The 24,658-nt window shown below is 39.9% G+C and overlaps 1 protein-coding gene across 1 annotated transcript; it reads left to right on the top strand.

The window, feature by feature from the left end:
• The first annotated feature begins 22,770 nt into the window (after positions 1-22,770).
• On the top strand, positions 22,771-24,419 carry LOC138892661 (uncharacterized). Its single transcript, XM_070176395.1, has 2 exons — positions 22,771-23,209; positions 23,542-24,419. Exons 1-2 carry the CDS (start codon positions 22,771-22,773, stop codon positions 24,417-24,419), a joined length of 1,317 nt encoding a protein of 438 aa, XP_070032496.1.
• The last annotated feature ends 239 nt before the right edge of the window (positions 24,420-24,658 follow it).

Raw genomic sequence — 24,658 nt, 5'->3', positions numbered from 1 at the left:
ACCACTTAATCCATCTTCATTAGATTTTTCTACCATTAAAGCACAAAGTCCTATTGCATTATTGGCGCACGCTTTCGAGTAGCATATTTTCTCTCTCGGTGCATATTACCCCTAACATGCGCCTATCATGGAAGAGAGCATGTATTCTATCTCAAAAAGCTCTAATGGCGAAGGAAGTGGCTTCCTCATAGAGTAATGTTCCGCGAGGACAAAAGGATAAAGCGCTAAGAGAGGAAACAAGGGGTACTAAGTAACTAAGCCCTAATTTCAATGGAATAGAAGCGGAAAATCAAGAATCTAAGAATCTTAAGCAAGTTTAAGCAACACGACAATGGAGTGAGGTCCAACAAGCCTTAACAAGCAAAGATCAATTAGCAAAAGCGATTAGTGGGAGGAAATCATGGGCAAACGAGGTCGAAGAGGAACTTGAATTTCAAGAGAAAAAGAGCTTGATATGGGATAGCTTTGATATTGCAAAAATCTTGAATGCTAGATACAAATTGGAGTATGTGCAACACAAATTGCAAGGTGAGTCATCATTCGTCGAAATTGAATTGGATGACATCAGTACATAAATTGCTTATTAGGGAAATGTTGTTATATGCTATATACTTGGGGAACATCCTCCATATGCGGTAATAAAAGGGTATATTCAATAACTCAGAGGTAAGCATGGAATAGATAGGATAGCTATGCTGAAAAGTGAAGTAACTGTAGTGCGGGTTGCCACTGAAATAGGAAAACAGAAAGTGATTCAAGGTGGCATCTACCATTTTGACAACAAGCCATTTATTGTTAAGGCTTGGACACCTGACTTGGAGTTTACCAAGGAGGAACTCCTTACAGTTCCAATCTGGATTAAATTCTCAAGCATCAATTTCAAGTATTGGAGTCCAAGAGGATTGAACAAGGTTGGGAGCTTAGTACGGAAACCTTTTATGGTTGATCAGAATATTAAAAAGAGGAATGGATTAAATTTTGAAAGACTACTAGTTGAAGTGAAAATGGATGCCAAACTCCCTGATGTTGTGCTATTTAGGAATGAAAAAAAAGCCGATAGAGCAAAAGGTTAGCTATGATTGGAAGCCAACGCTATGTGCTCGCTACTCAAAATATGGGCATTTTGAGGAAGTTTGCAGACTAAAGAAGAAGATTCCTAAGAATGTGCAGCAATTCAGGGAATAACCTAATGAGAAACAGGTGGAGAAACAAGTACAAGTACAAATTGGGAAGGTGACTGAGGAAGTTCAGCAAACAACTCAATCAAACAACAAGGAGGGTAATAAGATGTCTAGTACTAAACTAGGCAGGCCATAATAGAATGATGCTAAGGAACAAGGTAAAAACTCAAGATGGAAAACACCACATAAGTATGGCATGAGTGCATCAAAGAAGATAGAGCAGGTGAAAAATTCAAATTATTTCTGGGTGCTGCATAGAAAAGAAGCAATTCATCAGTCCAAAAAAGGGTAGTTGGTGAAAATATGGGAGGTCAAATATCCCTCATAGTGGGGATGGTTAACCTACTAACCTGGAATGTTAGGGGGCTTAGTGCCCCTAATAAGTAAAATTAAGTGAAACTCCTTTTCAATAAAGAAAATGTAGGCTTGATAGGCCTATAAAACGAAAATAAAAAGAAACAAGTTGAATCAGATAGCAGAAACGTTATTTGTGGGATAGAAGTATGTTAGTAATCTTGAATGTCATTATAATGGCAGACTTTGGATTACATGGAGGTCTGACTATTACAAAATCATTCATATTAGTACGACTGCTCAATTTGTGACGTGTGAGGCATTGTATATACCTCTCCAGTTATCTTTTGAGGTAACCTTTGAGTATGCTTATAAAAACAAGGGATGAAAGAAAAGACTTGTGGGAGGCCCTAATGAATAATAGTAGGTGCGGTAGAAGACTATGGATGGTGTTTGAAGATTTTAACTCTGTCTTAACTACTAAAGATAGAATTGGGGGGGGGGGGGGGATTTAGTAACATGGTAGAAGTGGTGGAATTTCATAACTGTGTGATAAAGTTTGGATTGATGGAACTACCTGCACAAGGAAACATGTATACATTGAATGATAAACATGAGGAGTATAGAATTTTTTCTAAGATAAACTGGATATTCATTAATGGGGAGTGGCTTGATACAATGCCTGCTTGCAGTATTCTTACCAGAGGGTACAAGTGATCATTGCCCTACAAAGGTTTATCTCTCAACTAAAAGATACATAGTAAATTTATCCTTCCAATTCTGTAATGTTCGGGCTCAACATCCACAATTCAAGACCACCGTCAATGAAGGTTGGAATAACAATATTGAAGGGTGCAAAATATATAAAATTGTGAGGAGACTAAAAATGTTAAAGAAGCTAAAAGCTTTAAACACCTGGTTTTTCTACAACATTGTGTCTGAAGTTGGTGCAGACAAGAAAGCACTAAAGCGGGCTTAAGTGCAACTTCAAAAGTGTCCCAAAAATGTAGAATATCAACAGATAGAAGCCATAGTCTATCAGAAGTTCAGACAGTCATCCTAACTAGCTGAAATGTACCTGCAACAAAGAATCAAGGCAAAATGGATTAGATTGGGTGATGATACTGCCAGTTATTTCTGCTCAATTATAAAGCACAGAAAGTTAAAACAAGCAACAATTTAGTTAATGTAATGACCCAATCGATCGTTTTGAGCATTTGCATTCTGTTTAGCTATTCGAAGTCTTGAGTAGCTTCATATGATGTATTATGACTTGTGTAAATCGTCGTTTTGGTTTTCAAGCGATTCGGGGTTTGATTTGGAAGAATGATTCTCAACCAGGAAGTTTTAAGTTGGAAGAGTTGACCGAGTTTGACTTTTGTATATTTAACCTCGGATTAGAGTTTTGATGGTTATATTAGATCCGTATAGTGATTTTGGACTTTGGCGTGTGCCCGGATTTGCATTTGAATATTTCTAGAAGGTCTCGACACTATTTAGCGAAAGTTAGAAATTTGAAGGTTTGGAATATTTATAAGTTTGATCGGGAGTTGACTTTGATGATACCGAGTTCATATTGTTGTTTCGGGAGTTGGAATGGATTCGTTATGTTATTTGAAACTTGTGTGTAAAATTTGAGGTTATTCCGAGTTGATTTTGTATGGTTCGGCACGATTTTTGGAAGTTGAAAGTTCAAAAGTTCATTAAGTTTGATTTGAGGTACGATTCATGTTTTTGATGTTATTATGTGTGATTTGAGCCCTCGATTAGGTCCGTGTTATGTATTTGAACTTGTTGGTATGTTCGGACGGGGTCCCGAAGTGCTAGGATGAGTTTCGAACGGGTTTCGGACTATTTTGAGCCATATTGGTTGAGGTTGGTTTTGGCAAAAAACTAGTGTCATCGCACCTGCGGAATCTTGGGCGCAGATGCGGATCTGCAAATGCAATCAAAGAGGCGCAGAAGCAAAAAGGCTAAGTTGGGTAAAGTTATCGCATATACAAAAGTTTATGCGCATCTACGGGAGCGCAGATGCGGGGCGATGTTGTGCAGGAGTGGGAAGGCAGGCTGGGCGAGTTCTTCGCAGAAGCGGAAGGTGCAATGCACCTGCGATGTCACAGAAGAGGAGGAACTTCTGCAGGTGCGAGTGGTCAGGGCCGGAGTGTTTTCCGCAGAAGTGGGGATCTTAGAAGCGACGCCGCAGAAGCGGCTCTAGGACCGCACGTGCGGAAGTGCTGGCACACTCTATATATTTCGAGGGTTGATTATTTTATCACATTTTGGAGACTTAGAGCACGGTTTTGGGTGATTTTGGAGAGAATTTTAACCACATGGATTGGGGTAAGTAATTTTGACTCGGATTTGATTATATTCCATGATTCCATCTTCGATTTTGGCATTTGATTGATGATTTTAAAAGACAAATTTGGGGGGTTTTGTCTAAACTTTCCTAAAGTGAATTATTTAGTTTTGAACATAGATTCAAAGTCAAATTTGAGTGAAATTAGTATGGTTGGAGATGTACTCAAATGAGTTATCGGAATTTATGAGTTTTGCCGGGTTTTGAGGTGCGGGCCCGGATTTGACTCTTTGGTTGACTTTGTGAATTTGACAAAAGATTTGACCTTTATCGTTTGATTTTTTTCCTTTGGCATTATTTGATGTATTTAAGTTGCTTTTGGCTAGTTTCAAGCCATTCGGAGGTTGATTCGCACTGGATGGGCATTCTTAGAGTATCGGATGGCTTGCTCGGTATTTGATTTGGCTTTCTTGAGGTAAGTAACCTATCTAAACTTAGATTTGAGGGTAGATATCCCTTAGAAACATGATATTTGAGATGGGTTGGGGTGACGCACGTGCTAGGTAATGGGCACGGGTGCATGCACCGAGGTATTCATGATCCAAGTAGTTTGTAGGTTATTGCATGCCTTGTTTTGCTATCATGCTTCTTTGATTTCATGTGTTTCTCCAATTATTTGACTACGTGAGATATTATTCATGTTAGAAATCATGTCTAGGCCACCTGCTTAATTGTTTGAGACATGATAGGGCTATTTTCGCCATGTTGAGCTGTTTGCCTCAGCCGTAGTCAGACTGTATAGTCATGATAGTTACATCCGCATGTTATATATATGTCTTTATGCACGGTTGATATGCTATCTCACGTGTTATTGGTGTCCTTGTACGTGACACAAGCTTGGATTGTATTTGAGGCATATTATGATATTTCGTGTTATATAATTGTATTTTGTTTTTGTGAGATATTAAATATTGAGACTTGCGTGGATTGATAACTGATGAGGGCCATAGAGTCGTATTTGTATTGATATTTGGATCAGGTTGCATACCGTAATAGTTATATTGATATTGAGGTTACGCGTATTCCAGGCCCCACAGTGGGCTAAGCTGTACTGATTTAAGGATACGCGGGCACCAGGCCCCATCATTTGGGCTAAGTGATTATGATTAGTGGTTGGTTAGGATCCGTCCCTCCGGAGTCTGACATACCAGCAGTGGGCGCAGGAACATTATTTTATATACGTGCTTTGATGATGGGCAATTATGCCAGGCACCCGTACAATGCTAAGCGTGATTATTTTGATGGATCCACAGTGATATTGTTGGGGCATTTGAGCCAGGCACATGGATTGTGCTAGGATTGTGTGTGTACTTAATGATTCGACTGTGAAATTGATTTCTTGACATGTATATTTGACATGTAGGCATACATATGTACCTTCCTCATGCTAGACAATGACATGACATCTGATTATTTGACATGTATATTTGACATGTTGGCATAGAGATATACCTTTCTCATGCTAGACAGTGACATGACATCTGATTATTTGACATGTAGGCATAGAGATGTACTTTCCCCATGCTAGACAGTGATGTGACATCTGATTACTTGACATGTATATTTGACATCTTGGCATAGAGATGCATTTTTCTCATGCTAACTGGTCAATGAAAAGTCTTATCTGATGATTTCAGTGGTAAGATTTAGACTGGGACTGTTATACTTGAAAAGCATGTCTACCTTTCCGTATCTGTGAACGAGTTAGGCATTACCTCTCCTGAGTTATATACCTTTACTGTCTTTACTATACTGTTATGAATTGTTATTGGCTATTGATGCTGGACTTCGGCTATCTTCCGAGCTCGTCACTACTTTCAGCCTAAGGATAGGTTTATTACTTATTGAGTACATGGGGTTGGTTGTACTCATACTACACTTCTGCACCTTGTGTGCAGATCTTGGAGCTGATGTCGATATGTATGGCGGGAGTTGGCATTGAAGATGTACCTGTATTTCAGTAATAGCTGCCACTTTCCCTTGGTGGCTCTATATTTTTAAATCTGTTTATGTATATTTCGAACATATGATGCATTTATTTTGTACCAACTTTGTAAATTCTAAGTCTTAGAAGCTCATGATTTGTATTACCAATCCTTGAGATTTTGTATAGAAGTTTAGTTATCTTATATATTGACTCATATATTTCTTATTTTAGATGTGTTGACTGTTAATTGGCTTACCTACCGGGTTGGGTTAGGTGCCATCACGACTAGACGGATTTTGGGTCGTGACAAGTTGGTATCAGAGCTCTAGGTTCATAGGTTCTACGAGTCATGAGCAAGTGTCTAGTAGAGTATTGCGGATCAGTATGATGGCGTCCATACCTATCTTCGAGAGGCTACAAGGCATTTAGGATAAACTTCTCATCTTTGGTTCCTTATCGTGCGGCATTGATTCAGCTTGAAACGTATCTTTTTGAACTCCTTCCACTCACTCGTATGTTATGTGAGCGCTCGGTATCAGTTGTGCATCGACGATTTGTGATTCCGTAAATGAGGTGCGAGATGTGTTTTCAGTGTTTTGGTGATGGGCTAGTTTGGAGGACTTGAGGCCGGTTTTAGACCGCGGCTTGGGCTTGAGTTTCAATTATGTAAGTATGTGATTTTGGACCTATATATGTCTGGTAGTGTTCCATAGGAGTGGGATTTATGGCTCGGTGGATGGTCGGATGGTAATATGATGGGTAAGGTGTGACTGCAAGATGTGTTCAGATGGTTGGGATATGACAAGAAGAGTTTCCTTGGGATGTGAAAAGACTAACGAATGCTTGATTCCTATCTTGATGTGTTGTATAGTTTTGAGTGTTAAGTATTTTAAGTGATCTTTCATGTTGTTCATCTGTTGAACGAAGTAGTCTTATGATGTGTTGATGAGTTTAGACTCGAGGAGATTAAGCGATTGCATTGTGGTTGTGGCTAGAATAGGGCATAGAGAGATGCCAGTTTGAGGATAAGTAGGTGGGATATCATCAGCGGGGTAGCATACAGATGTGTGATTCTATTGATGTTTTGTCGAGAGTTTCTTTCTACCCATAGGTTATATAGGTTGTATTTGAGTTTGGATCACTTGAGGAAGTTGACTTGACTATCACGCGGATGAACATGAGTTCAGCAAAAGGTTTGGGGTATTTTTATGATTAGAGCTACATGAGCTTATGAAAGATTCAATTGTATTGCAGTGCGGGATTATGGCAATAATGGAATAAGGGTATTGTGAGTTATTAGATGTTTTGTTCTATGGCTCCGAGCCAAGTGGGGGAGTTTTCTATTGATAATTTGATTGCACGGTTATGTTTTATACTAGTTTGGTCTAAGGCAATACTTGTGGAACGGTTATGACTTGAAGAGTTTGATTTTGAGGATGACTCGAGTAAGGAAATTTCTGGATTCATGATGCATTATACTTTATGGAAATACCGAAAATCTTGGGATGATTTGAGTTTGCTATTTGTGGTGGAGGTAGTGTGCATGGAGTAAGGATTTAATCGTTTGCTTAGAGGTATGGGTTACTTCTTGAGGTGTTTGTGTGTTGATGGAGCAGGTCGTTCAACTCGTTTGGGTGGTGCATTTGAGATTTGGATAGGGTGGAGGAATCTCAAGAAAGTTCTAATGGATTCAAGATTCATATGTGGCATTTGAGGAATTCAGGGAATTGTAAAAGGCTAAGATATGAGATTGCACTGGATAGTGTTGGGACTTGCGGTATATCTATATCATTAGTGGTTCTACGTTTTAGTATTAGAGAGGTTAAGGAAATAGCTTGAGATTCACATAAGGTCTCTTCAGAGTGGGTATCTCAGATGCAGTATTTTTCAGATGCTCAAGAAGGAATACAACGGCTTATGGGCGTTGGGACGACGTGGTTTCATGCTAGGATATCTCTTTGTGAGCACTGGGTTAAGGGTCGTAGTGTACTGGCAAGGAGAAGTATTAACTTAAAGCAACTCAGAAGGAACTCAGAGAATATAGGACAACGTAGTAGTAGTAGGTTGGATCAGTATGGTAATGGTATTATCGATTATTTTGGTTCTTATAATGAGGTGAGGTTTTACCGGAGTTGTGACAATACTCTTGTGTTTGGCGACTTGAGGTACTTGGTTGAGTTATATGGATTCGGTTATGATGGCTTGGTCTTATGCCAATGGGTTTTGAAGAGTTCTCGATGAGTTCCATCACGGTTTGAGATAGATATTTTCTACCAGCATGAGGAGTATATTGTGTATTATGATTTTCTCCGGGATGGGACCAAGTGGAAGGTTACTAGCTAATTAAGTATGTAATCTGCTGGTGACTCAGAGTTGATATCTCGTATTTTCATATGATGGCATGATAGATGCGGTGTGTCGTGTGAGGTTGAGGTTTGCATGTGCAAGGTTGCGGTTCAGTTTTGAAGGGAAGGTCATGAATTTTAGACAGCATGGGCGGTCTCAAATGTTTAGATGAATTCTAGTACTACTTGGTATTACATGAGAAGGGTGCACATTTTAGAAGGCGCATTGTGTTTTGACTTACGGATGCTTCATTGGTATTGCGGTGCTCGCCTGGTTGATCAACTGCTGATGTTCAGATTTTCCTATGTAGAACGGAAGAATTATGGAAGTATTTCTTGTGGAATGATTATGTATGAAAAATGCGTCAGTCACTTGAGTGGTCGAGTTGAGATCGGGTATGCCGATTTTGGTATCCTAAGGATTTGGAGATGGGGTATTCTCAAAGGCAGATTGTTCCTTGGTTGTGCGCTGTGAAGGTATGGCCAAAGTTAGACAGCTAATAGTATGTGTTATGGTTAGGTTATTGTGGACATTTAGAGGTCATTTATCTATTCGTGGATGATCGTTGTTGATTTGGGGGGCCATTGGTAGGCCCTATGAGGATGTGTATTCTACATCGGGTCGGATTTGTTGACTCAGCTCTCCTACTATTGAGGGATGTTCCATTCATTTAGAGTTGGTCTTGTTCGTGTTCTGATATGTTCTATGTGTTACTCTTATATGCTATAATGGGTTGTGAGACTGTTGAGTATTCGCACATATGATGTGGTTCTGTTTGGGCCTTGTAGTGGAATTCGAGCGAGATAGCTCTTGGGGTATTGATGGTTGATGGCTCATTGGTTGTGATTTTTCCTAATTTGTGGTATATTGTGCTATCCATTCTTCCATGGTTATGGTCATGCATTTCGTATGTTGGTTGTTGATTTGCGTGTGGTTGTTGATTTTGAGTATCATGGCTTGAGGTATTTCATGTGGACTGGTGTTTGGATTGGGTCACGCATCACAACAGAGTTATGTTGGGGTACGATCCTTGTATTTATTTCTCCTTTGTGAGATGGGTTCATAGCATTGCTCTTTGTGGTAATGTCTTTTGAGATTGCGGGATGGTTCACTTATTTGATTCTTATTTCATCATTGGTTACATTGAGTTATGGCTTGTTGGGTGCACGGATTGCATGGTATGTAGATCTTGATGGTATTGGTGTGGCAAGTCAGTTGAGCAGCTTGTACTTGATGAGATGAGGTTATTGGACCTGGAACGAGTGCTATCGGATTTGATTACGGTATATTTGAAGGAATAATGTTACTAATCAGCTTAGAATTTGGCTATGGTTCTTATCGGATGAGAGAGCTCCATGACTTGTTGATCTGATGAGTGGTCATGAGTTTATACGTGTTTCTTTCATCATTGGCAGTGTAGGAAGGGTTAGGACAAGGTTTTATTTGATATGAGGTTTATTACCGGTACCAGGTTCATTTTTAAGAAGCTATTGTGGCCGGAAGTTATTGCTATGAGCCTCTGAGTGTAATGACCTGACCGGTCGTTTTGCGTATTGTAGACCCGTTACCCTATTTAATGCTTCTTTTACGTTCATTTGTGGTTATGTGACTTGCTGGGTTGGTTTGTTTGGTTTCAGGGATGTTCAAGAGTTAATTGGAACACTTAGTCTCAATGTTGGAAGCTTAAGTTAAAAGAGTTGATCGGAGTTTGACTTTTGTATAGACGACTCCGGAATCAAATTTTGATGGTCCCAATAGCATTGTATGGTAATTTTGGACTTAGGCGTATGTCCAGATATTGATTTGGAGGTCCGTAGGTTGGTTTGAGGCTTTTTGCGAAAGTTGGAAAGTTGATGGTTTGGAAGCTTGAAAGGTTTGACCGAGAGTTCACTTTGTTGATATCGGGTTTGGATTTTGGTTCCAGCAGTTGGAACAAGTCCATTGTGTCATTTGGGACTAGTGTGCAAAATTTGAGGCCATTCAGAGTTGATTTGATATGTTTCGGCATTGGTTTTAGAAGTTGGAAGCTCATTAGTTTCATTAGGCTTGAATTTGGATGCGATTCATGATTTTGATATTGTTTGATGTGATTTGAGGCTTTGACTAAGTTTGTATCGTGTTTTAAGAATTGTTGGTATGTTTGAATGGGGCCCCGAGGGTCTCGGGTATGATTCAGATTGAATTGGAATTAGTCTTTAGACTTGGTGTATTACTGAAGCTTATGGCTTCTGGTGTGATCGCACCTGCGAGGTCTTGGCCGCAGGTGTGAAGCCGTAGAAGCTTTAGAGGTGTCGTAGAAGCGGAGGAAGCAAGGATTGGCAGTGATCGCAGATGCGGACGTAAAGCTACATTTTTGGAAGCGCAAATGCGCTAGGTAGTCCGCAGAAGCGGATCTTGACTGGAGCTTGAAGGAGCGCAAGTGTGAGGCATGTTCCGCATCAGCGTGTCCGCAGATGCGGGCATATGAGTGCATATGCGAGATTGGAGGGAATGTGTGGTTTCCGCAGATGCGAAGTTTGGACCGCAGAAGCGATCCCGTAGATGCGCATGGAGGGCTGCATGTGCGCTTGGTCGGGAGTTAAGTGAATTCCGGAGAAGCGGACCTTTTACCGCATAAGCGGATGCGACCACATTGACCACAAGTGCGGTTTTGCTAACAAAATTTACATTCAAAGGGCTTCGTGGCTTTTCTCATTTAGAGAGTTTTGGGACTCGGCTAAAGGCGATTTTTGAGAGAGTTTTGGCTACAATTGAAAAGGTAAGTGAAGATTCATCATTTTTATTAATAAATATTGATTACCAATTAATTATTACACCTAGTTTATGTGATTTTGAAATGAAATTCGAGGATATTTTGACTATGTTGTTGGAGAGTGAGATTTGGTGATTTGAGGGGTGTAACGACCCGGCCGGTCATTTTGCATATTATAGCCCTGTTTCCCTATTTATCGCTTCTTCTATGTTCATTTTTGGTTATGTGACTTGCCTGGGTGGTTGATTTAGTTTTGAGGATGTTCCGGAGTGAATTAGGATATTTAGTCTCAAAGTTGGAAGTTTAAGTTGAAAGAGTTAACTGGAGTTTGACTTTTGTGTAGACGGCTCCGGAATAGAGTTTTGATGGTTCCAATAGCTTCGTATGGTGATTTTGGACTTAGGCGTATATTCGGATATTGATTTGGAGTCTGTAGGTTGGTTTGAGGCTTTTTGGCGAAAGTTGGAAAGTTCAAGGTTTGGAAGTTTGAGAGGATTGATCGAGAGTTGACTTTGTTGATACCGGGTTCAGATTTTGGTTCCAGAAGTTGGAATAGGTTAGTTGTATTATTAGGGACTAGTGTGCAAAATTTGAGGTCATTCGGAGTTGATTTGATATGTTTCGGCATTAGTTTAAGAAGTTGGAAGCTCATTAGTTTTATTAGGCTTGAATTTGGATGCGATTCATGATTTTGATGTTGTTTAACGTAATTTGAGTCTTCGACTAAGTACGTGTTGTGTTTTAGGACTTGTTGGTATTGATGAAGCTTATGGCTTCTGGTGTGATCGCACCTGCGAGGTCTGGGCCGCAGGTGCGAAGCCGCAGAAGCAGTAGAGGTGTCGCACAAATGGAGGAAGCAATGATTGGCAATGGTCGCATATGCGGATGGGGAGCCACATTTGCGGAAGCGTAGATGCGCTAGGTAGTCTGAAGAAGTAGATCTTGACTGGAGCTGGAAGGAGCTCAAGTGAGAGGCTTGTTCCGCATCTGCGTGTGAATGTAGATGCGTAGTTTGGAATGCAGAAGCGATCCCGCACGTGCGCATGTAGGGTAGCAGGTGCGCTTGGTCGCGAGTTAAGTGGATTCCGCATAAGCGGACCTTTTACCGCAGAAGCAGTGTCGCATATACTACCACATTCACCACAGGTGCGATTTTGCTGGACAGAACTTATATTCGAACGGTTTTGTGGTTTATATCATTTGGATAGTTTTGGGACTCGTCTAAGGGCAATTTTTGAGAGAGTTTTGGTTACAATTGAAGAGGTAAGTGAAGATTCATCATTTTATTAATAAATATTGATTACCTAGTGATTATTACACCTAGTTTATGTGATTTTGAAGTGAAACTCAGGGATATTTGACTGTGTTGGAGAGTGAGATTTGGTTATTTGAGGGTCCATTTGTGGATGGAATTGAATAAAATTAGTATGGTTGGACTCGTAATTGAATTGGTGTTCGGAATTCGTGAATTTTTTCAGGTTCCGGGGTGCGAGCTTGGGGTTGACATTTTGGGTTGACTTCTCGATTTTGATTAAAGATTCTAGTTGTATCATTTAAGATTGTTTCCTGTGACTATTATTGATGGTATGAAGTTGTTGTGATTAGATTAGAGTCGGTCGGAGGCCGATTTTCTAGGCAAGGGCTTGTTGGAGTATTGAGTTGCGCGCTTTGAGGTAAGTAACATTTCTAAATATGGAATTGAGGGTATTTATCCCTGGAAAACATGTTATTTTTGATGTTTTGGGGTGACGCGCAAGCTAGGTGACGGGCGTGTGGGCTTGAACCGGGGTAATCATGTTCTGGGTCGACTATTTGTACTATGTTTCTATCATGACTTGTTTTATACGTGCCTTTCCTACTTGTTAGATTAATTGAGCAATGATTCATGTTAGAGATCATATTTAGGCCATATGGGTAATTTGATTGAGACTATATGAGGCTATTTTTGTTGTTTTGAGTTATCTGTTTTAATTGTATTTCTACACCCAGTAATGATTCTTCATTTGGCATACCATATCTCAGTCTCTGTTCATCATTCATTGTTGCATCGCATATTATCATTGTTGTTCCATATGTGGAGTTGTTGGGCTGAGTGGTTTGAGATGGTGAGCCCTTGAGACTTGAAATATTGATGACTGAGGTAGGCCTGAGAGCCTTGTTGAGAGTGTTATTTTGGATCGGGTTGTACGCCGCAACAAGCCATAATGGCTTTACTATTATTATTATTATGTAAATTGGGTTGCACGCCACAACATGCCTTATTGGCTTTTGATTAGCTTCTTGGGCAGGATCCGCCCCTCCGGAGTCTAACATACTAGCAGTGAGCGCAGACACCATGATATATATACATGTGCTTTGGTGAGGGGCATTGATGTCAGGCACCCGTACAGTGCTGAGGTTTTTTTTTTGTGTGTGTGTGATGAGTGGGCATTTGAGGCAGACAGATTGAGTATGCTGAGAGTGAGAGTACTTGGGAATATTACAGTGAAATCATTCATTTGACATGTATATTTGACATGTAGGCATAGAGATGTACCATTCCTCATGCTACCCGTATTTGATGTGTTCTTATTATTGTTGAGCTTTAATTGTTAAACTTGAAAGCATGTCTAAATTTCTGTAATATAAACGAGTCAATTGTGATAATTCCTTGAGTTACTTATTGTTATTTTCATCATCATATTTGTGTTGTCATTATATTGGATTTTCACTATCTTCTTCTGAGCTCGTCACTACTTTCAGCCCAAGGTTAGTTCTGTTACTTATTGAGTATGTGGGGTCGATTGTACCCATACTACACACTGTACTTCATGTGTACATCCCGGTGCATCTGGATGCGGTGATCGCTAGATCCGAGTTGGTACCAGTGTTCGGAGACTTCAAGGTAGTTATTATGACATCCGCAGACCTTGACTCTCTTTCTTTTATTTTCCTATTACTAGATGTTGTTGAGTCAGTGGGACCAACTCAGGCACCAGCAGAGCCCATTGTTATCCCAGGCCTTCAGGAGGCCTTGGCCCAGATTTTGACTGTATGCACAAGCCTTGCTCATGAAATTCTGGTTCCAGCTGCACCGGTGACGACGTCCAAATATAATACTAAAAAGTAAATGGACACGGTCGCATGCAATATAATTTACCCAACTATGAGTCTGGGTCGAATCCCACAGAGAACAATATGTAGGCGATTAGGCGTATAAGAGAATTATCACTTATTAAGCTAAGCCAAACACTTAGAAAGATTTTTGTGAAAATATTATAGCTAAATTCGGAAATATAAACTAACCTAGAAAGCAAGTAAAATGATCAATGGCTACAAGCATGGATGCATTGGGAGGTACACTCAAGTAACGATCCAATGTTTTTCACGGTTTTATAAATATGAGCGAGTTTACGTTAATTAGCCTCGGTTAATAATTCTATATTAGCTTCTTCCGAATACTAACAAGACTTCCTAATTGAATTATCCCTAAAATAATTAAGAGATTAAGCACACCCAAATATGGCTACAATTAGTTCAATCCTATCCCTAGATAGAATCTATAAAGGGAGAGTTAACACCTCAAGTTCTTGCTATTTAATCTTTCCCGACCCCAAATTATTTTTTCAAAATTAATTCGAAGTGAATGGGCGAGTCCTACGGTTAGCTAATACCTTTGGAAACATTAAAGAACAAGAATAATTAAAGAAACAATAACTCACTTCATAATAAATAAAAATCGTTCAATACATAAGCACAACAAGATATTTAATCCACGCTTAAAATATGAATATTCCCATAAACAAGATTCAAGTGATGGAAAAAATACTACACACTTAGATATTCAATTAAAAGCAAGAAAATGAAGAATTGAACATAAATGGGTAAGAAATTCACAACCAAAAACTCCAAATCTTCAAGACCCAAGTGTGTGTACAAGAACCCTAGCTCCAAAAATGCCAAAACTCTGCCCAAGATGTGCAGAGACTGTCAAAAGCTGCCAACGATGCCAAAGATATCTTTTCAATAAGCTAGGTCGTGTATTAAATTGTTTGGGGTCAAGAACATAAAATTCCAGAACTGCCCAGATTATGTTCCATGCGATCGCATAGAGAAAACCATGATCGCGAAAAGCAAAGTCTGCAAAGCTAAGCGGTCGTGTGGAGACAGACGCGTTCGCGTAGAATGTTTGACCAGTGTTGACCAACTTTACTTCTTCATGATCACATGACTTCAGCCGCGTTATCATGGCTTCCTTCTCCCGGGCTTATGCGATCGCATGTATCCTTCACGATCGCATAGCTTCTTTTTCTCGGACTTCTGCGATCGCATGGCTTCTTCCGTGATCGCGTAGAGCAATAACTGACAGCAGTCCATTTTTCCCAATTTAACACATTTTGACTTATTTCTTCTGTATCTTCTCCAAATCATATGATACCTGAAATATGCCAATAAACCTCAATAAATGCCTTAGTTTCTTGACAACATCATGCAAAAGTTTAAATATCAAGAAGAGATAAGTTGGTAAAATACTAAATTATCAAACCCCCAAACTTGAACTATTTCTTGTCCTCAAGCAATTTAACAACTAAGAACATCCTTTAATAAAATCATCAATTAAGCTCAATGACATACCAAATATCATTTTAATCCAAAATGGTTCAAATTAAACACAATCTAGTAACTTCAGTTGGTACCAACAATTAATCCAAAGCATATGAATCGCCAACAACTTCTCACCAATTTCATTTCAATTCAAGTGCTCAATCACCACATTACTCAAAGTAGCAACCAAGCCATGACACTAAAGCTTCAAAAATTGTCTCACTATCACAAATAATTTTCTTTTGTTCTTTCCTCCTAATTGGAGATTGGATTAAGTTCGCAACTCAAAATTTCATATGCCCTCACACTTAAGAGAGAATCCCAAATCATAAATTATAATTTAAACACAAATGGGATATCAAATGGAAAGAACTAACTCTCTCTCCCTCACAAAGATATTCAAATGCACATAAGTAGTGCCATAGGCTTTCCCTTCATGTATTTCTCCACTAATGTAGACACACTTGGTTCGAAATCAAGTAGGAATTAAAGGATTGTAATGTAGGTTTTTGGTTAAGGTAGGGTACAATTTGGATAAGAATGACTCAAAACCTCCCTAAGCACTACAATTTGCAACAATTAAAGCACACTTCCTTCAATAACTTTTTCCATCATGTCTTCAATTTTCATTCCACACCTAATTTTTCCTTTATTCACAACTCCTTATTTTTCCTTCTTTTTTCTTCTTTCTTACTCATTTGTTTTTCAAAAATCAAGGAAGGTTCTACTATTTATTTATTTTTTTTATTATTACCTTTCACATTTAAGTAACTTCCACATCACAACTTTTCCAACCTTCACCCCCAAACTTAGGCTTTTAGCCTATGTTTACACTTTCAAAGTACTTAGGGAGGTAGGATGCCAAAATATAGATCGATAAAGAACGAAGGGCTAGAGCTTGTAATATGATTTCCAAAGAAAAAGTTTAAAGGCTCAAAAGGGGTTGACTAGGGAAAATATGCAAGAGTATGACATTTAAGGCACAATAACGGTCCAAGAAAGGCCTAACATCATTTTTCAAACCAAGTTAGTCTAGGATTTTTCCTTGAAGCACATTCCGGGCAAGTTCTAGACTACAAATAATGCAAGAGAACTCACAACAAATCTCACCACACATGGCACAAACTCGAGTGACATATAAATTCAAAATTCAATTAAAACCAAATGAACCCAAAGAAAATAACATATAGCCTAAAAGACTATTTAATGAATTAAAGAGCCAAAAATAGAACCTAAAAGTCTCAACAAGGATAATCACTTCAATCATTTTTCATTTTAAAGATCAAGACTTCATATGCCAAAGTTTATATCATGTTGTTACCAAACAAGCCACATGTTGATTTATGGACAAAAAGATCACACCCAATAACTAATTTATTCACTACTAGCTACTAAACTAACTAAAAAGAAATATGTAAAAATTAAAAAAAAAACTAGACAAGACTAAAAAGTCACCCAGTTCGACACAAATTATTTCCTTGGAAAAGAACTGCAGCATAAAGAAATACCAAGGAGTTTAATTAATACTAATACGAGTAAATAAAGTAACAAAATAAGAAATTAAAAACTAATGCCAACATGCTAGAAATAAACTACAAAATATCACTAATAAACTATAAACGGTTACCAATCTACACAAGTTCATTTTCCAAAAAACAAATATAGCCATGCTCCAAATACATCATCACATATAAATGAGCCACCCCCAACCTAAAGTGTTGCATTGTCCTCAATGCAACTAAATAAAACAAGATGAAATGAAAGAGGTGCTCCCTGAAACTGCATCACTCGGAGCTGGAGGTGGTGGGGAATTTGAGCTCCAAATCCTCCTCGCCATCGTCCTCTGATTCATGTGAGCCATGGAAAGAGCTCAGCTTGTGCATCATTTTGGACAGGAATTTGCTTTTCTTTTTCTCATGCTCTTTGAACTTCAGTTGCCGCCTCTTAATCTTTCCTTGTCTTCGGCTCATGTCTTCCAACCTGTTTTTGATTACTTTTTGTTCCTGAACTACATCATCCAGAGATGTCTTCTTACTAGTCCCAATAGAAGTCCCCTCCCCAAATGGACCAGAGGGAAGACCAGCTACAAATTGGCAAATGTGTGCATCGACGCTACAGATTTGACTGGAGAGGTAGCGCATAGTGGGAGGTCCAAAAGGAAGTGGAGAAATGGGAGCATGTAGCCCTGCTGCAGCTGTGGAAGAACCACCGGGCCCAGCGACAGTCTCAGTAAATTGCCCAAATGAAGGAGATGATACATCAATCCTTCTCTTCTTCTTCCCACCAGTTGGCCCTTTTCTGAGCAATGGATAAATTGCCTTGTCTGGGTCCTTCTCAGAATCATTCAGGTTCTTTAACACCCCAGCATCATAGCACAATTGAGTGATCAATGAGGTAAAGAATAGACTGTTAGACCTCCTATTACATGCTTCCTCAATTTCACTTACCATGTACTGGCCCACGTTCATTGGCAAGTCATCCATAATAGCAGCAATCATCAATGCTTTCGCAGGCGTCACCTCAGACTCATGTTTAGATGGCAAGATTCTAGCACAAATAATGGACAGCTAAGTCTTGGCTTCAGTTGTGAATTCAGAAGAATCAACCCCTTTATGCAATCTTTCCCAAGTCGGGGTCACCCCGTCATGAAGCTTCTCCACCAACCATTGGCTTCCTCTCTCCCTTTCTCTGACTCTATATACCTCGTTGTCAGCATTGGGAAGAATATAGTGTGCGTTTATTACCTCGGCACCAAAGTTGACCTACTTGCCCCTAACAAAGGTAAATAATTCCCCTTGAATGTCGGTCTTCATGAAATTGGCATAGAATTCACGAACAACTGTGTAGTTGACTTTGATTGATTGAGGAGCAAAACAAATCCATCCATTGTTAGTCAATCTTCGAAACAAATCCGGCATTTTAGCATCAAGTTTGTCCAAATGGATGCCCCTTTCTTTGATGATGCTCTTTGACATGAGTTTGTCATAGTTTCTTTCACATTCAACAGCTGTGAATATGGCCCGATCAAAATATTCCTCTTCCACAACTTGTAGAGTAGGCTCTTGTACAATTTCATCATTTTCTGAGGCCATTTTATGCTCAAAGTACATACAGAAGTAGACCACATGTTAAATTCTTGGAGGAGTACTCAATACACTGTATTATGATGCATTTAGGCCAAAGCAAATGACCAAAAGGCATCAGCATTCAAATCTGCAATGCTACTATTTTGCTGCCTGGAGGTTAAAGCAATGCGATCGCGGAAACATTTACGCGATCGCGAAGAGAATTTTGTTTTCCTCAGCTTGGAAGCATTGCGATCGCGGAATAGTCAACGCGATCGTTAAGGGCATTTTGGTTCTGCAGCAAACTTAGGCCTATGTGATCGCAAAAACATTCATGCGATCGCGCAGAGCATTTTTGGTTCTCTGCAGAGTTAAAGGTCTGCGATCGCGGAAGAGTCAACGCGATCACAGAGGGCAATCTTCACGAAGAGCAGAATTGGACCTACGCGTACGCAGAATTGGGCATCCACATACCTTGAGGATGGCAAATGAATAATGCAATGAGATTGAAGAAAGAGCAGGATTGGAGATGATTTTTGGGGTTAGGGGAGTAGGAGGAACCGTTACTATGTTTTGGGCAGAAGTATGGTGTCTATTTTTGATGTCCAGTGTTTTAAATATCTGAGACTTACCTGTAGAACCACGATCGCGGACTAAGAGATGCGTTCGTGAAGAACAATTGATTCTCACACAGACGTGACCGCATTTAAGCTTTTGCGATCTCATAGGGTAACAGAAAAATTTGTTCTTCGCGATCGCCTTGATATTCATGCGATCGTGATGCTCTGCAGTTTTCTGAAATTTTGTCAGCTACTGGTTTTTTGCTGTCTGGTCACCTCGACCTGCTCAAATCAACTCCAAAAATATACTACGCGATTCTAAAAAAAATGACTAAAAATTTTGAAAATGATGTGTTACCTCCCATCAAGCGTTGCATTTAACGTCATGGCACGACGCAAATCAACTTTACCACTTTTCTCGCCACTTGGACAATATGAACTGGGCACCTAACTTAGAATCAAGTTTGTGACCACGAGCGATGGGGGTGGTAAGTCGATGATCAAGCCAAACTTTAATTTCTTCATCTTGTATTTCTTGGCTTTCATGTGAGGAATGTCATTTTGCCTTCTTGAACTTTCAAATTGTAAAATTTATGACCTTTGCCTTTCCTTTTTGCAATCCCTCATTGATTCGTGTAGTTCAATTCCCATATCATCACACAATTCCAATGTTGAGAAATGCTTGGAATGTGACATCAAGCTTCCAAATTACAATTCTTTCCGGATTTTGACATCCTCTTGGTCTCCCGGGCTAGAGGCAACTTCAACCATACTTTTAATTACACCGGTTGACACTAATTCTATATTTTTCTTGGCATCACCAACAAGCATGGAGTCGATTGGCTGATGTTCAATTCTTGATTCCTCAAAATAAAGCTCACTTTCTTCCTCGAAGTTGGACTCTTCTTGACCTATTTCCACACTCTCAAATTGATAGGCATAATGAGCCTCAATCAATGATTTCATTTGATCTTCCAAAGTGCGGATAGTCTCATCATTTCAATGTAGTGCTTGTTTTAAGTCCTCGAGTGCCAAGTTTTGCTTCTCCTCATTTTCAAGAATAGCCCCCAACATGAGCATCATCCTCTCATTTTGAGCATTTGAGAGTTTTTCTTGGTTTTGATCAAGTGCCAAAGAAGGATTTTCGGCTTCAACCTCTAAGGAAGGTTCTTGGCTATCATTCACTTCCGGGGCTTTTTGGACCTCTAAAGCTTCAAGAATTTCTCCCATTTGTGAGTTCAACCTTTCAAGTGCAAAATCATTTTGGAGACTATTCTCCAAAAGCTCCTCCAAAGCATTTTGCTCTTTGTTTCCTCCTTCAAGTAAGCATTCCAACATGAGCTTGAACTCTCCATTTTGACCATGCTCCATTTTCCACTTCCATATCCCTATACTTGTTATCACAAAAAGTAGAATCATCATAGTGGGGGTTCATGGAAGGGAAGGACAAATAAGCATAATTATTCCAATGGCCATTTTGACCATCACACTTATCACAAATACTCCACTCATGGGTTTGATATTGTACGCACAATCCGCCCCCGAGAGAATTTAAACAATTTTGCCACGAGTGGTCCTCCACAATAAGGACAAGGGTCATCAAAGTATGAACAACTACCATCCGATCAATTTTCATTATGCGATGCCATTTTTCAAAACTAAGAAAATAAATAAGAAACAATCAAGAAAAAACAAGAAAAATAGACAAAGATGAGAAAAATAATTACACAAATATTAAAAAGTTTGGACGAAAGTACGTACGCTTATTTCTCAAACAACCTAAATACGACAAATTGTTCCCCGGCAACGGTGCCAATTTTGATGACGTTCAAATCCACTACTAAAAAGTAAATGGACACGGTTGCATGCAATATAATTTATCTAACTATGAGTCGGGATCGAATCCCACAGAGATCAATATGTAGGCGATTAGGCGTGTAAGAGAATTATCACTTATTATGCTAAGCCAAACACTTAGAAAGATTTTTGTAAAAATATTATAGCTAAATGCAGAAATATAAACTAACCTAGAAAGCAAGTAAAATGATCAATGGATACAAGCATGGATGCATTGGAAATTACACTCAAGTAACGATCCAATATATTTCACGATTTTACAAATATGAGCGAGTTTATGTTAATTAGCCTCGGGTAATAATTCTATATTAGCTTCTTTCTAACACTAACAAGACATCCTAATTGAATTATCCCTAGAAAAATTAAGAGATTAAGCACACCCGAATATGGCTACAAGTCGTTAATCATATCCCTAGGTAGAATCTATAAAATGAGGGTTAACGCCTCAAATTTTTGTTAATTAAACTTTTTCAACCACAAATTATTTTTTCCAAAATTAATTCAAAGTGAATGGGCGAGTCCTAGGGTTAGCTAATCCCTTTGGAAAAATTAAAAAACAAGAATAAATAAAGAAACAACAACTCACTTCATAATAAATAAAAATCACTCAATGCATAAGCACAGCAAGATATTTAATCCACACTTTAACTATGAATATTCCCATAAACAAGATTCAAGTGTTGGAAAAAATAATACACACTTAGATATTCAATACAAAGCAAAAAATTTGAACATAAATGGGTAAGAAATTCTCAACTAAAAACTCTAAATCTTCAAGACCGAAGTGTGTGTGCAAGAACCCTAGCTCCAAAAATGCCAAAACTCTGTCCAAGATTTGCCGAAAGTGTCAAAAGCTTCCAAAGATACCAAAGATATCTTTTCAATAATCTAGGTCGTGTATTAAATGGTTTGGGGTCAAAAACGTGAAGTTCCAGAACTGCCCAGATTTCTTCCCAGATTATGTTCTATGCGATCGCATATAGATAACTGTGATCGCGAAGAGCAACGTCTGCAAAGCTACGTGATCGTGTGGAGACAGATGCGTTTACTTAGAATGTTTGACCAGTGCGGACCAACTTTACTTCTTCGCGATGGCATGACTTCAATCGCGTTAGCATGGCTTCTTTCTCCTAAGCTTCTGCGATCGCATGTATCCTTCTGCGATCGCATAGATTCTTTTTCTTGGACTTCTGTGATCGCATGGCTTCTTCCGTGTTCGCATAGAGAAACAACTGGCAGCAGTCCATTTTTCCCAATTTAACACATTTTGACTTGTTTTCTTTCGTATCTTCTCCAAATCACATGATACCTGAAATATGCCAATAAACCTCAATAAATGTCTTAGTTTCTCAAAAAAATCATGCAAAGGTCTAAGTATCAAGAAGAGGTAAGTTGGTAAAATACCAACTTATCAACCGGCCACTTCACAGGCCAGAGGAGGTGCCCAGACTCCCGCCGCCTGTACTCCATAGCAGGGAGCTCAGGGACTCCAGACACCGGGGGTACTACCGGCCTAGCCAGTTGTTGCTGCTCGGGCTGAGGTTGGCCCACCTATCAGTGATTAGGAGAAGAAGAGACTGGAGCAGTTTAGGAGGCTTAACCCTCCAGAGTTCAGTGGGGCAGCTTCACACAGCAGGTTTTTTGGACACCGGTGGGGTTGCATTCACTACATTTCAACTGACTAGGGAAGCCTACATATGGTGGAATGCCTATGAGTTGAGAAGAATAGCCGGCGTAGCACCACTTACATTGCATGATTTCTTACTTCTCTTCTTAGAGAAGTTTGTCCCACAGACTCGCAGAGAGGAGTTGCGTAGGTAGTTTGAGTAGCTACACCAGGTGGGTATGACAGTGACTCAGTATGAGATGAGGTTCGCAAATCTAGCTCGTCATGCAGTGTGGTTGGTTCCTACTGAGAGAGAGAGGATGAGAAGGTTCATTGATGGCCTCAACTATGGCAACCGTGTCAGTTTGGCTAGAGAGGCCGAGACAGATTTTAGGTTTGACCAGGTGGTTGAGAATTCTAGGTACTTAGAGTCAGTTCGCATGCTTGAGAGCAAGGAGCGGGAGGTCAAGAGGCCCCATAGTTCAGGTGGTTTTAGTGGTACCTCATTTGGAGGCCAGTCACATCACAACAGGGGTCGACCTTACAGGCCCGCTCAGATGGCTCGTCCGGTTCATCGTGGTGCATCTGCTAGTCATGGTTCATACAGTACTCATCTGGTTCAGTCATCATTCAGTATGCTCCCAGCTCAAAGTTCGTACCGTGCTCCATTAGTTCAGGGTTCGTTAGTACCGGGTTCTTCTAGTGGCTATTCTAGTTCTCGAGGTCTGATTCAGGCCCCGCAGTCATCCTTAGATTGAGGTTGATTCAAGTGTGGGGAGTTGGGGCATGTGATGAGGTATTGTACCCATCTTACTGGAGGTCCCGTTCAGCATAGAGGATAGGCTACTACTTCCGCACAAATTACTTCACCACCCGCTCAGTCAGCTCGGGGTAGGACTCAGGCAGTTTGGGGTCGCCCTAAAGGGGAGGTCGATCAGGTGGCGGTCAGGCTCGATACTATGCTTTTCCCGCCAGGCCAGAGGAAGTTGCTTCCAATGATGTGATCACAGGTATTGTTTCAGTGTGCCATAGAGATGCTTCAGTATTATTTGATCCTGGATCCACTTATTCATATGTGTCATCATACTTTGCTCGTTGTTTGGATACGCCATGTGATTCTTTAGTTATGCACATTCATGTATCTATATCAGTGGGTGACTCTATTATTGTGAACCATATGTATCAGTCTTGTGTGGTGACTATTGTAGGATTGGAGACAAGAGTTGATCTTTTACTGCTTAGCATGGTTGATTTTGACATGATTTTATGCATGGAATTACTATCACCATGTCACGCTCTGGATTGTCACACGAAGAACGTGACATTGGCAATACCTAGGGTGCCGAGGTTGGATTGTATAGGTTCCCTGTATTATGTTTCCAGTAGAGTGATTTCATGTTTAAAGGCTCAACAGATGGTTGAGAAGGGATGCCTGGCCTATTTAGCCTTTGTGAGGGATGTTGGTGCTGATACTCCTACCATTGAGGATGTTCCGGTAGTGAGAGACTTTACAGATGTGTTTCCTTCAGACCTGTCGGGCATGCCACCCAACAGGGACATTGATTCTGGTATTGATCTGGTGTCGGGCACTCAGCCCATTTCTATCCCTCTGTATCTTATGGCACGAGCGGAGTTTAAGAAATTGAAGGAACAACTTCAAGAGTTGCTTGATAAGGGTTTCATCAGTCCCAGTGTGTCGCCTTGGGGTGCGCCGATTCTATTTGTGAAGAAGAAAGATGGTACTATGCGGATATGCATTTTTTTCATGCAATTGAACAAAGCTACAATTAAGAACAAGTACCCACTACCGCACATTGATAACTTATTTGACCAGCTTCAGGGTGCTAGAGTGTTTTTGAAGACTGACTTGAAGTCAGTGTATCATTAGCTGAAGATTCGGGATTCTGATAGTCTAAAGACAGCATTCAGGACCCATTATGGTCACTACAAGTTCCTTGTGATGTCTTTTGGGCTGACCAATGCCTAGCAGCCTACATGAACTTGATGCACAATGCATTCCAGTCGTATCTTGATTCATTCATCATTGTGTTCATTGACGACATATTGGTGTACTCACGTAGCTAGGAGGATCATGAGCAGCATCTGAGGATTGTACTCCAGACTTTG

Source organism: Nicotiana tomentosiformis, chromosome 5 (genome assembly GCF_000390325.3).
Source record: "Nicotiana tomentosiformis chromosome 5, ASM39032v3, whole genome shotgun sequence".
Taxonomy (NCBI): Eukaryota; Viridiplantae; Streptophyta; class Magnoliopsida; order Solanales; family Solanaceae; genus Nicotiana; species Nicotiana tomentosiformis.
This window is presented reverse-complemented; position numbering and strand designations above follow the sequence as displayed.

What these genes read in the sequence shown, in the direction of transcription:
- LOC138892661 (XM_070176395.1), top strand. Translation starts at nt 22,771, where the DNA reads ATGACAGTGACTCAGTATGAGATGAGGTTCGCAAATCTAGCTCGTCAT. An exon ending in CCGTGCTCCATTAGTTCAGG is followed by an intron (nt 23,210 to 23,541) that starts GTTCGTTAGTAC and finishes ATGTGATCACAG; the next exon opens with GTATTGTTTCAGTGTGCCAT.